Source organism: Harpia harpyja, chromosome 13 (assembly GCF_026419915.1).
Source record: "Harpia harpyja isolate bHarHar1 chromosome 13, bHarHar1 primary haplotype, whole genome shotgun sequence".
Lineage (NCBI taxonomy): Eukaryota > Metazoa > Chordata > Aves > Accipitriformes > Accipitridae > Harpia > Harpia harpyja.
Genome location: NC_068952.1, coordinates 12,392,531 through 12,406,236, shown reverse-complemented (window position 1 = coordinate 12,406,236; position 13,706 = coordinate 12,392,531). Strand labels below are relative to the sequence as shown.

At 43.2% G+C, this 13,706-nt stretch overlaps 1 protein-coding gene across 1 annotated transcript; it reads left to right on the top strand.

Annotated features, from left to right (window-relative positions):
• Positions 1–235: 235 nt before the first annotated feature.
• LOC128150571 (corepressor interacting with RBPJ 1-like) lies at positions 236–7,853 on the top strand. Its single transcript, XM_052806878.1, has 7 exons — positions 236–363; positions 997–1,068; positions 1,324–1,455; positions 4,581–4,633; positions 5,268–5,351; positions 5,596–5,688; positions 7,291–7,853. Exons 2-7 carry the CDS (start codon positions 999–1,001, stop codon positions 7,339–7,341), a joined length of 483 nt encoding a protein of 160 aa, XP_052662838.1. The 5' UTR covers positions 236–363; positions 997–998; the 3' UTR covers positions 7,342–7,853.
• Positions 7,854–13,706: the final 5,853 nt, after the last annotated feature.

Here is a 13,706-nt window from a genome sequence, read left to right as displayed (position 1 = left end):
TTCCAGCGTGTGTCAGGTTGGGCTTGTGGCCCCCCTTGCAAGAGGTGCCTGGCCAAGTCGGCAGCACCCTGCAGGAGCCCCCGGGCTTTGGGGCTGGCAGGGCCCTTTGCGTGGCCGCGCGGTGTGACGCCCGGCGCCCTCGCCCGAGGCGCCCACCCAAGCGCGGGGAAGGCGGGGGGCAGTGACGCCTCGGCCCCTGGAAGCCCTCAGCCCCGAGGCGAGGTGCCGGCCGAGCAGGGCCTGAGGCCCGGCCAACCGCCCCGCCGCCGCCGCCACCCCCTCCCCGCACAGGAAGCGGCGGCCGGCGGCGCCGGCATTTCCGGGTCGCCTGCCGGAGCGCGGCGGGGCCCGGGCCGCCCCTTGGTAAGCGCGTCGGCGGGGAGGCAGCCGGAGCGGCAGCGGCCGGTCTCCTCCCCGGGTGGGTCGGGCAGGGGGTCCTGCCAGCAGCCGGGCCGGGACCCGGCCGCGGGGAGGGGGCGGGAGCTGGGAGCCGAGAGCCGATCTTCGCCCAGGAAATGGCGGCGCGGCCCCTAGGCGCCCGTGTGCCGGCTGGCGGGGGAGAGCCCCTCCCGGGCCGCCGGCCGCCGGCGGGGCTGTGTACGGTCGTGAGCGGGCGGGTGAGTGCCGGCGCGGCGGGTGCGGGGCAGGTCGGGGCTCTCCCGGCGGCTGCGCAGCCCCGGGGGCCTCCTCCGCGGCCGGCCTCGGCGGGGCCCTGTGATCCACCCGGAGCCTGCCGTGGGGCCGCGGCCAAAAATCCTGCGTCCATGCTAACGGCGCAGTCGTCGAAGATGACACGGAAGCGGGGTTTTGGCCTCAGATTCCTGATGCAAGAGCACGAGAGCCTAAGCTTGCGCTTCGCCGTACCCTGATGCAGTTTGATAGGAGTGCCCTTAGAAGTGCTCGCTGGTTTTCTCGGTCTCTGCACTGCTCTTCCTCCCCCTCCCCCCCAAGTCTTTTGGAAATGATGTTATTGAACGTACTTTTGACTCTCACTAGATATGGATGACGGGAAGGACGAAAAAAATAGGACGCTCTGTGCAACCTCACAAGGAGAGCTGAAAGTCCGAGGTAGGCACTGCTAATCTCTTTCCGTGCTATGGTGTCACGCATGTTATCCTTTACATCAGTTACCACGTTTGACCCTGGTGTTGAGCACTGTCGCTTGCTAATGGCAGTAGTAGACCATGGTGCACTGGAAGAGGGGGAAAAAACCCCACCAGCCCCTCAAAATAGGTGTTCGTTGTGCTTAAGTTCTGTGAAGAGTCATTTTTGTAGACAGTAGTTACTAGCATGCTTGTCACTGTTGCCTTGTGTTATCCTAAGGAAAAGAAAAAAGGAAACGAAAACGCAGTAGAAGCAGATCATCATCCATTTCATCCACATCTTCTTCTAGCGCTGCATCCACTTCTTCCTCATCACACTCATCATCAAGGTCGTCTTCTTCAAGTAGCAGAGGTAAGCTACCTCCATGCGTACTCATGATGTTTACCAGTTCTGATAGTGCTCCTGGAGACATCTAATGCTTATTTTAAATGTAGCTAAACCACCACAAAAGGACTGTGTGGCATACCAGCACTGCATGTTCAGAGGGTTTCTCTCAACACTTTCCTATTGCTGGGTTAAGGTACCTCTTTACGCACAATATGCAATGTTCCTGTGTTAATTTAAATAACTTCAAAATAGAAACTGCCATTCAAAGAAATGTTATTTTGTAACAATATGCTGTATATATTTAAAATGCTGTGTTTAGAATGTATAAGGAAAACAAACCTTTTTCTACTTCACCCATCTATCTAGATCAGAGTTGGGGTGTTTGATTTAGTCTTACTTTGGTCTTAATGTTTCAAGCATTTAACTGTGAGGATTCACGTGAAGTTTATTAATACCAATGACCAAGTTCAGTGGGAACACGTATGCAAGCATTGCAGGATTAAGACTTCCCATACTAACTGCTGCTTACTTAGAGGAATTGGGGTAGATACTATCTGGGAGTCAGTGCAGATTTTTTCTGTGGGTATAACTTGTGACCTCGAGGGGAATGTATTGCTGATTATATCAAGACTGCATTGTTTTGATATTCTGTATCAAAATATTTGGTATCACTGCAGGTAATGTGACCAAATTGCCATTTTTTAATAAAATGTGTCAGGCTAAACACTGAACTGTATTTTATCTTTTTTTACTATGATTGGGAAGTGATTCATATTTGTGACTGTGCATTCCACAGTTTAACAGAGACTTAGTTCTGCTTCTCTTGAAGCACATTTACATCTGTATGGAAATATTACTTGTTCTCATACTTCAGTGGCTTGATTCAATGTATCTGCCATAAATATATTCTGAAAATACTCAAATATATGAACTTGCACATTTGATGGGTGGAAGGTGTCTTCCTTTCTTCTTGAATGAATTTTATCCCATGTGATACACTCTACAACTTCTGAAAACTATTAAAATGTCATGTCAGACACTGACTGTGTGAACATGCTTGGCATGCTCTTTGGTTCATCTTTTAGAGGGATGTCAAGAAACATGTATCTGAGGAAAAAAGTCATTCTGAATTAGGCTTAAGTCGTCAGTCTCATAGATTTGCTAAAACTTTACAGCTAAATATTCCCTAAGTTTTTCCGTTCACAGGGGAGAGCAGATGATCTAGCAAAAATGTCCTACAAGGCCATGTTTAAACAACTCTACTTATTCCACCTAGAGAAGAAAAGACACGAGGTAATTTAGCTAAGACAGATATATAGGTGTAGGTAGTTGCCACTATGGAGAAGGACTGGAAAATAGTTCTGTGACTTTCAGAGCAAGGAATAATGACCTAAAACTGCAACAGGAGGGCTTAGAATTCAATCTAGTAAAAATACATTCTAACAGCAGAAGAGTGGAATAGCTTGCCTAACCTGCAGTTGAAGACCTTGAATGACGAAGGTTGCCCCAGTCTCATGTGTTGGGTATAGCAGAAGTGGAGTTAACATTCCTTGGGATAGCAAAATGGAGAGTTCTTCTGGCATTTTTTTTATCTGTGTTTCTCTTTTCTTATTTAGTGAGTGCAGCTGTAACTCTGGCTGTTAGACACTGGGCAGTGGCTGGGAAAACCAAGAGGAGAGTGGGGGAAACTGTCTTCTGCTCTCTTGAACTGTATGCCCCACCTACCTTCTCCAACCTTGCTGGTAACATAGGTTATATGGAAAATGAAGCTAACTTGAATGCAGAAAGGACACACTTCGCTGTGGAAAGAGAGACATCGGCATATAGAATCTGGGAATGCAGCTTGTTACGTGGAGCTGGGAAGGGGGTTCCTCTCAGACAGGAGACAAGCAGGCAAAGCAGTGCTAGAACTAGGGAGGTAGGGTGGCCAAGTATGGAAATGGATTGAGATAGTGAGGGGGCCAGATGGTGAGGGATGGCAACTCAGAAAGAGTGAACAAGAGGAAAAGGTGGCCTGGCTTAGCCTAGGAAGTCAACAGTTCAGTGCAGAAGTCTAGAGAAGTTCTTCTAGGGTTTGTGGTCACGAGAACCGTGGCTAGGGTGGTGGGAGGTAAAAACTGAGTCTGAAGGAGATGTGGGCAAAGGAATAAAACTGGGCAAGTGTCTGTTCATCATAGCATACTGATTTTCAGAGTCTGGAAGGAAACCCAGTGTTCTTGAATGTACCCCTTTCCTGATGTTGCCAAACATTTGTAAAAGCCCTCTGGCCAGGTATACCATCCCCTGTGGGTGCTTAATCCAGTCCATTGTTACCAGGAGACTGAATGTTGTGATAGAATTACCGTTTTTATGCTTGCTTCTGACGTGCTTGTGCTGCATTTGTCATTAGGAGGCCACAAGAAGATTGCTTGGGTAGCCTTAACTTAGACTTGTCTCACTTTTGAGTCTGGCTGTGCTCTGGTATATTCCTGTTATATTATCTTTTGCTTGGAATTTATTGTAAAGAAGCTGAAGAGGTGATAGCTTGAAGGCAGTCTGTTGGAAGACTAGTAAGCTGTTTCACAGTCTCTCTAGGTTTACAGTCCCATAGTCAAAGCTGGTGCTTCAAAATCAACTTCCTCACATACCAGTCACAGTGTAATCTTCAAAATCTATGATTGGCTTATAGAACTTGTGAGTTTCTGCTTTACAAAATTTACTAAAAAACCTTGAAGTTGGAAGGTGAGCTGAGTAGGTACAAAAAGTTTTTCATTTGCCTTGAAGAGTGATATTTTCAGTGGTTTGTCAGCCCCAACAGTACTTTTTGTTGCTTTCTTTGTGAATCAGGATCCCTGGCTATAAAACAGGTATTTCTGCAGCTGTGCTCAACAGATTGCAAAGAAGAGAGAAATATTGCCTCTGTTGATGTAATATATTGGTATAAGTAATCACTGAGTAAATCAGGTATTTTCAGTTTCCACATTAGACCAGTAAGTGGCAGTAAGTTAATGTGTTGCTTTTCTCAGGGTTAGTTTCAACCAGCCTTAATATATATAGCTGAATTAAAGCATTTTCTTCTTATGGTTTACATTTCTGTATGCCTCGTCTGTAAAACCAAGTGCCTCTTTCAGAATACTAAACTTACAGGGGTTTGTTTTGGGTTTTTTTAGATTCTCCTAAGTCTAAATCAAAGAAAAAGAAAAAAGAAAAACAGAACAAAAAGGTAAACATTTACTAAGAGAAATAAGTAGTTAACAAACAGAAAATAGTTGTTCATATTTCGATAACCTTCAGTGTCATGTAAGATGTCATGCTTTTGTCTGTGGCTATGTAAATCTGAATCATGCTTTTAGGGTTACAGCAGGTGAGCTGACAGGTTGGCATGTACTGGAGTGTATACTAAAGGAGAAATAATTTAAAGGTTTCTTTTGCCAGTCATTGCTGGTCCAGCTAGAATTTAGAGTAGTCTCTGAAGAAAAGGGAAGTGGGGAGTCTTGATAACTTTATAGAATTTCTGTTAGAAGAAACTATTTGTAGTCAGAGAGTGGTAGATTCTTGCAGTTGTGATTTTTCTTTTTCGTTTTATTAGGACCTTCTGTTCAGTGATTCTTATATATTGGGGTTACATTAAAAGAGAGATAATCAGGGATCAGGCCATTTCTGTTTCTCCTGATCTCAAGGGTTGCTAACCCTGCTGCATTACTTTCTGCGTACTTCAGATAGTACCTGTTCAGCAGTGGTAACGGCAAGCAGTAGTGGCTGTCTTGACTAGACGGGGTGTTAAGAGCTACTTGTGGGTTTCCTTTTTTTGCCCTTGTGAGTCTGTAAGCATTAGAGTACATGTCTTATACTTGTAGAAAAGGAAAAAAGAGAACAAAATGAAGAAAAAGAAAGAAAAGAAGAAAAAGAGAGAGAAAACGGGACCTGTCCAGCTTTCCAAGGTATGCTTGTGTGAGTCTGAAGTCCCGTTATATTTCTCATCTAAACACTTAATCTGTCCTGTCATAAAAATGTTTATGCCACCACTAGTGGCACTAGTTTTGTCCTCAGCAAATAGAAACCTATCTCTATTGTTCTGGCCAGTTAGGAAGTATAAAAGATTATTGTCTGTAATTTTATTTAAGATTTGTAACATTACAAAATAAAGCAAAGCTTATGTCTTTCTAATGTGTGATCTCATTTTAGTTCTTTAAAAACAAAAAGAAGAATGAAAACTACAGCATGATAACTGGAAAGAAAATTAAGATGAAAATAAAGAAGACTAAGAAGGATAAAGAGGTAAGAGTTAAAATAGTCTATATATCCCTAAGGGAAAATACTGTATCTTTTAATATTTTTCTAACAGTAGTCTTTTTGTAGAAGAGTAGATCTTACAGTTAGGGGTTGTAAATTGATTGTAGCTTTTAATGTGGCTGTGATGCCATCTGAGAAATTTTAATTCGTTCTTTTGGCAGGTTTTGTGTTATGAGTGGGCTTGGAATGCTCAGGCATGAGTAGATAAACCAAAGGATGCTTGTGCAGGTTCTTAGAATTTCAGTCCATAATGTTCAGCTGATCCGTGGCTTTCTCTGTTGATTTAATTTGCACCGTTTTTAATTGTCCTCATCTTCTTCCAGTCTCTTGTGATCAATTGTGGTAATTGCTGCTTTACCGTGTTTTTCTAATGCATGTGAGACTAGGCATTATTTAGAGAGGAATTAAAAAGAGATGGTAATAGTATTAGGACCACATGCTCATGCATTCTTTCAAAGCAGTCAAATGTTTTTGCTGAGATACCCAGAGAAATAGATACTATGAATAGCATTTTGTGCTATTGCTATGGGTGTTTGGGCTCAGCACTTAAATAATATGTTCACTCTTTTCAGCAGTTTCCACACCTTAGAGCGATCTGCAGAGGGCTTCTGGTAGTAGTCAGTATGTGTTAAAAGTGTTACTTTGCTGAGGTATCCAGTTTGGCAGATTCTGATTCAGCTGTAACAGTTCATTCTATAGCTACCAAAGCAGACCTGAGCATTCCAAGTTAAATTTGGTCAAAAATACATTATCTTCTTTCTGGAACTGAAGTTTGTGTTAAATGATGCTGAATGCTTGCTAGTCTTATCCCATTAACCTGCTTGTTACAATATTTGATGTTGGTCCATTTTTGATTGGTGTCCACTGTCATGAACATGCTGAATTGAACAACATCCATTCTTCACAATAGTTTAAGATTCAATGATTGTTTTATAAATTGTGATTTTTAAAAACACTGGAAACAAGCGTTCTGACTTTGGGCCATCTCTTATGTAAAGAGAGAACCTAAATTCATGGTTCCCTTTCTGTTATGCTGCCAGCTGCTGCTTATGCATAGAAAAAAAAAGATACTTCCCAAAGCACAAGACTTGCTGTTTGTACAGTGGAAGTTGCCTCAGACACCAGAGAATTGCATCTGTTCTGCTTGAGAGTTCCCTCCTGACCAGGCTACAAGCTACGTGATGACAACCCAATGAAGCCTCCACGGGGAGCCACTTAGAAAATGTATCATGAAATAGCGACAGCGACAGCTTGTCTCCTATAGCATCTCTCCTGATTACCCATTGCCTTACACTTCCTCCAGGCACTCACACCTAACTGGTTGCTAGTCATATCCAGCTGTTTGTGGTAGCGTTTGTTGTGCAGCATGCTGAGATGTGAAAGCCCCACAGAAAGCAGGGTCATGCAGCCTGAGATGTGAAAGCCCCACAGAAAGCAGGGTTATGCAGCCTGAGATGTTGAAAGCCCCACAGAAAGCAGGGTCATGCAGCCTGAGATGTGAAAGCCCCACAGAAAGCAGGGTTATGCAGCCTTGGTCCACTGAGTACAGGTCTGTTAAACCACTGCTTCTGCTTTTCTGCTCTACAGAGAGACCGGAATCGTGCAGAACTCCTTGAATTTCTGAACTCTGCCTTATAATGGGAAGAGTGCTGACCAAGGACTTGTAAATATACCAAGCCAACTATCATCATGCCTAGCAAAACACTAAAGGGAAACTCAGGGAAAAGGACACCAAGTTTGACAAGACCAGACTCTCCTGCTGAGAAGACAGTCGGGATGTCCTTTTTTAATGGCAAAATGAAGAGTAACTGATAACTTGTTAATGAAGATCCATGTCCTCCTTTTGAGATCCTAAGGTAATAGCCAGGCTGTGGTGTTTTACAAGAGCCTATAAGAGTGTGTGTTGTTGACAATGATAAGAAATTACACACTGAAGTCCAATAATGAAATTTATATCCTAACTGCATGCAGAACGCACTCTTGATTTCAAATGTCTTAATGTTTCTAGTAGTTAAAGCAAAGCAGAGTATTTGTAAATGTCTGTTTGAAAGATGAGGCGTTTCTATATGTATATTTTTTCCAGTAGTGGTTTTACTTGTCCTAAAGAGCAAGTTGACCTTTGTAAATAGAACATGCTTTTACATAAATGATTTTTTGACATTCGCTAATATATTATTTTCTTTCAGAGTATGAGATATGATCTTTCTCTGGATGGTTTGTTGCTCTCTCACCAGGGTAAAATACTCTAGAGCAATAGTGGTAGCTGAATGATTTTTATCCTAAAATAGAAGCAGGAAAGGTCTCTGGTGTGTTTGTTTATTTGGATCAGCTGTTCAAAGGCAGCTCACAATAGATAGTTTACCCCCCACATCTGGAGTTGCAGTTCCTAGACCTAAAATTCTGGAGTTCTGACCTGCCTTTCTGATCCTGTGAGCTGTGTATCAAATCTTCCCCTGTCTGAAGTGTGGCGAGACACATACGCATATCTTAGTCTAATGGAAGGAGAAAGAGCTGTAGGAATGATGCTGAGGCAGGCAGTGACAGTGACCCTCCAGGTGTGTTGGCAGTCTGCTGTGAGATGAGACAGGTCTGGATATGCAGCTGGACCCCAGCATAACTTGTGTGTGTGTGTTAGCTGTGGTAGTTTACTCAGTGCTTGCTCACTTCCAGAGCGTTGACTTTCGATTATCCAGCAGGCCCCTGTGTACCTAACTCTGATGTGGGAATTCCACTTGAATCCCTTGTGTAGCAAGCGCTCCTTGGGAACCACAGTTTAGGAATATCTGGATAAAGGAGTCAAGGGTAGTTGACTTTGAAAAGAGTATCAGGTGTATGGTGGTCAGAGTGTGGGGAGTTCATTAAAGAGCAAACAAATGGAAAACTCTTTACATCTGTGTCTGCCACGGTATTTTAAGTAAATCTGAAGATTTGTACCGTTGCTCAAGGGATAATTTAAAAACTGTTTTGATGTATGAAACCTTGTGAAGATGCTAGAATCCTGTCTTTTCCCTGGGTTTTTTTTCTTGTGAAACATTTTGCAATTGTTGCAGAGATGCAACTCTTTAGAGACTAAAGCCCTGATCTAGAAGAGCAAGTCCTTACATCCTTATGAACATAAAACATGAAAACACATAGGTAAGAACTGGATTTGACTTGGCTTCTAACTTGGTGATGGATGCTTTTTTTGGAAGCACTGTTCTGAAATGTCAGTAGGAGAAAAAACAAACAAACAAAAAAACCCTCCTCCTTTTTTTTTCATGGGGATCATGCTTTGATTTATGCTACTTTGGTTATCTTCTAGCTAGCGATGCCAAAGCATCTTGCCCAGATAAGCAGCTTTTATCTCTGGACTTCTCTTGACAAGGTTAATCCCAAACATGCTCTTAGAAGACACTAATGTCCTTGCCATTCCTGGGTTATATTTTACGTAAAGATAGCATCATTTCCTGAAAATTTAGTGGGGAAAAAAAAAAGGTAGAAATTTGGAAGATAGAAAACAAGTAGGAATGGGAAACTCGGAGATCACACTTGTAAAGAACTGTGTTGGTTGGAAGGTTCGGACTTAATTGAAATAATCTGCTTTTTGCTGCCTTATTCAAGATCGGTCAAGATCGTAAAAACTCCTTCACTGTTCCATGCTAGTATGGAAAAGGCAAAGGACCTTTAGTAATATGATGTGGTCTGTTCCTCTTTCAGGGTTTTGGTAGTTGCCAACTCTGTACAAAAATGAGTCAGACCACTTAAGAAAAAAAAAAACCAAACTTTGTTGTTGTTGTTGTTTCAGGACAGAGCAACTTTTCCTGTTCAGTTTTGACACGCTGGATATGCTTTGGTGTTGCTTTAAAGTATTTTTATGCCAGCATTTACTTCTAAGCTATCATTTCTTTTAGAAAGCCAAGCTGCTTAAGTTCTGTGGCAGTGATTCAGTTTTATTCTCTCTTGCCCAGTCAGTTATAAGTGCTGTCTGAAACTTTCCAGCAGTTGCTGCTTTTATAAGCCTCCTTTTCTTTCTTGCCCATCTCCATGTAGATTCTTGGGTTTCTAAAGAGGTTTGCATTCATGTTGCATCCTTCCCTCCCCCATCTTTCCCCACAGGCACTGAGATCATGTGCATCTTTTTGGGACTGAGTATCTTTGAGGCTGCTGTTTGGAGCTGGCCAACAGATTCCAGTCTCCCTAGTGAGCACAGACCCATACAGCCAGAATAATTGTCCATGCCTTGCTGCCTGAGGAAAGCAGTTAATTTTGTTGACCTTTTCACTAAAGCATAGCTTCTTAATACTGCTTCAGATTACTGTTGTGGCAGCTGAACCAAAGACTGAACCAGATGTGAAGGTTGTGACAGTAAGGTAAGAGATGTAGAGGAATGTGATGAAATACAGATGGAGCAATTTGCATGAGGGAACTGTGAAGTGGTGTGGGATGTTGACCTGATATGCAAATGGCTGATAGAGAGCCTTGCTACCAGGTCTCAAAAAAGTGCATATCGTGGGGAAAGATGAAGGCTGGAACAATAGAACAATAGAAGAGGTATGAGGTGGGGATAGATGGAGACTGTTCCTGTCAGAAGTCATGGAATGGGGCAGAGGTCAGGTGATAAGGAAGGGGCTGCAGAAGCCTACCTGGCTGGACAAGTTGAGATTCTTGCTAAAATGCTGAATAATAGAAGTCTTTCAGATGTGAAACCTACATTTTTGTGTGTGTGTGACAGTCTCCCGTATCACACGCACTTCCTGTGTCCCTGCACCATTTTCCATACTGGCAATCATGCAGAATTCAACTGAATTTTTTTAACAACAGAAACTCCAGAAACAGAAGTCACTGGCGTGGGAAGGAGAGGAAAGATACATTCTCTGAGCTGCTGCCACCATGCCCATCTTCCTTGGCACTGTTCTTTCTAAGTATTCTATCCCATTTACAAAAATTGTGCCACAAGCAGCGGAATTGTTAAGACTTGGTCCCTTGGGATTTGTGTCTGTTGCTCTTTAAGCCCTTGCTACCACACTAGTCCTACCTCCCACTTGAGTGCTGTAGTTAAGCAGGCATAAATGTAAAATGGCTGTGTGGTTTTTATCGATCCCATGGTGGAGGGTGCTCATTTGGACCTCCTGGATCTAGTAATTGTCACGAAGCCGGAAGGGAACCAGGTATTTCTAAAGATCTCTCCACAACTGATACAACTGTTAAGTTGTATCCCCAAAAGTTATCAGAAGGGGATGGAGCACAGTTATGTAAGTTTCTTTTCTTGTGCAGAGAAAACAGGCAAAAACCCAAACATGAAAGAACGCTTGATGCAAGTAATTGATTCAGCTAGTTCTCATGGGCAATGCAATTCTTTGTTACTCATTTCCTTTATGATTTGCCTGAACTTGAGTCCTTTGCCCATGCAAAAATGTACAAGAGATAGAGAAAATACATATGAATACCACTTTGTATTGGAAATACTTGCCTCCATTGAAGTAAGATGTATCATCCTGCAGTGCTGAGCAGGGCCTGCAATTTTGATACCTGTTCGATATTTAGTATGGTTAAACTTAGGCAGGTTGTGCTGTTTTGGTGTACTTGGATGTTTCATGCTGCAGGAGTATATGAGCTTCCCAGTCATCCTCTGCAGCGGGGAAAACTGAGTGAGCTCTATATGCAGGGGAAAAGCAGAGGTCAGAGAGGCTGAAGTAACTTGCCCTGGGGTCACCTGCTGAACCCGCCCTGGTGAGGTGCAGGTGGGGGCCTTGACCACTGGATGGAGCTCTGATATGCTTTGTTGTACGAGTTAAATGTACTCCTCGTTGTCTTTGCTGTGCATATTTAGAAACAAGTTTCCAAAGTTATTGCTCAGCTCTCAAGGTTGGGAGCTCCACTTTCATTTGGGCCCTCCATGAAATGGCTGGATTTTAAGTGGTAGTGGATCCTCCTGAAGGATGTGAGGTCCTGGGCACACCTGAAAATCCTCCAGTCTGCTACTTGGTTGTATTTGAAGCTGTAGGGTGATAAGCTTTTGAAGAGCTGCTGCTTAAAATTATTGGCAAACACCCAGCCTTCTAGTTCCATCTCTGGACAAAACAAATCATCAGAATTACTGACCAGTGCACAAATCATGGTTTATCTGGCTGTTGACAACAGGTATTTTCTTCCTGCCTGTTCAGTTTTGGTCTTAAATTGTGTCTTAAATTGGTCTAAGGAACCATGTTTTGAGCCTTTTCAAGCAGTGTGAAGAACGTCATTAATATCCAGTCTGACAAGTGTACATCAATGACAGAGGCACAATGTTGAAGATGACAACTCTTCTGATACCAGCATGCTGGCCACTGGTGCCGTCTTCCAATAAGGTGCTAAACACTACAGCTAACATCAATTGTGTTCATTTTGCTCTCCATTCATGAGCTGTTCTCTGGGTGATAGTGGTGCGAGAGAAAGGTAGTGTGAGGAATCTATTTGTCAGGAGAGGCCTGGTTACAAAGCTGCTGCCTGTTTCCTGGTTAAGTTAATCATTGCTGGGAAATCTGCCGGCAGGTGGCATTGCTGTCCAGCTGGATGGTCATGGAAATCTAATTTTTTTTTTTTTTTTTTTTTTACCTTTGGACATTGGCTTTGCACTTCCTTATTCTGAAACCCTATAATTGGTCTGCAGAGACCTAATTATGTGTTGATTATGGGGAACATTTGTTACTGCTGTCCTATGAATTTAATCCAGTCTTTGTTCATTTCTTCCTCCTACCTGTGCTCTGGACAGACAATAGTCTCTCCTGATGGTGCTTTAACTGGAAGCCTTTAACTTCTAAGTAGTTGAATGCAATAGGAGCAAGTTGCTGAGAGCCAGTAGGGACCTGGAAGGACCAGGTGTTCTTGCACCATCCCTACCTGGGGCTGCTGAGTTCTTCAGAAACTGCACCCTGCTCTTCTCCATCTCTGAAATAATTTCAGACCTCCAGTGCCAGAATATAGTGGAAAAGAAAAACCCACCTGAGGAGTATTTCACTGTCACTGCTTCATACCACATCTGGTTATTTAAATAGTCTTCAGACTAAATTAGGTGCAATCTGTTGCTTTAGGCAGCCTGACACTGCAGGGAATAAGGTTGGAAAAGGTACTGCACATGGACTGTGACCTAATAGAGGCCTCTGAGAATATGGCATTGTGATCACTGAACAGGTGTAACTAATTACATTCTGAGAGTAGATACTCTGATGTAGAAAATACACGTGCTGTTTTCCACACTTCTGCAGTATCTACTACTGGGTCAGATTAGATTTATTTGGTAGAGGAAAAATGTAATTGTGACTAAAATACAGAAGTGAGATGCTGTAATCTGGCTATCTAGCCAAGACTCTAAGAATTTATAATTTTATGAAGTGTACCGTATACACAGATAACCATAAATCATCACATAACTCAGTGCTTCTTGCAGCCCTTTTCCTCACCTTTGTCATGTTTAAGATCTCATCCTGCAAAGATTTTCCCTCAGTTTGAAAATATCTTTGTGCAGCAACTGCACAGAAAATATATGGTAGTCATTGGGAGACCTGGGCCCTGAGACCCAACTCTCACAGCCAGCACAGTATCTTTCTGATGTAAGCCATCTTGAAACATGGCTTGTCTGATCATACAAAGGGAACAAGAGGTCCCTTGTGCTGACAGCCTGCAGCATAGTCGGCAGTACCAGGGAAAGGCAGGGGCTGAGATTATGATGTCTCTGCCTGGCACAGGTGGGTGGAACTGAGGGAGGCTTAATAGCCCTTCCTCTATTGCAGGGCACAACCAAAAAGGCTTTGACTTGTGCAGTCTAGTGCTTCTCAGAATGCTTTTTGGGCAAAACTACAGTGCAATGTCCTTTATCAGGGAGGTGTAGCAGAACACAGGAATATCAGAATGGCCATCCAGAATGGCCTAGCTGTCTATAGTTTTCCTCCTGGGAGAGGCCTGTAGCAATGTTTGGTGAAGTAGTGTAAGCAACAACACTGAGAGATTTGCTTTTCCACAGCTTTTGGCAAGGAGTGGCCTAAGCC

Bases quoted from the DNA above. Each gene is read 5' to 3' on its own strand.
- LOC128150571 (XM_052806878.1), top strand. From the start codon at position 999: ATGGATGACGGGAAGGACGAAAAAAATAGGACGCTCTGTGCAACCTCA. The intron at 5,352-5,595 runs GTATGCTTGTGT...ATCTCATTTTAG, and splicing joins GACCTGTCCAGCTTTCCAAG to TTCTTTAAAAACAAAAAGAA. The intron at 5,689-7,290 runs GTAAGAGTTAAA...TCTGCTCTACAG, and splicing joins AGACTAAGAAGGATAAAGAG to AGAGACCGGAATCGTGCAGA.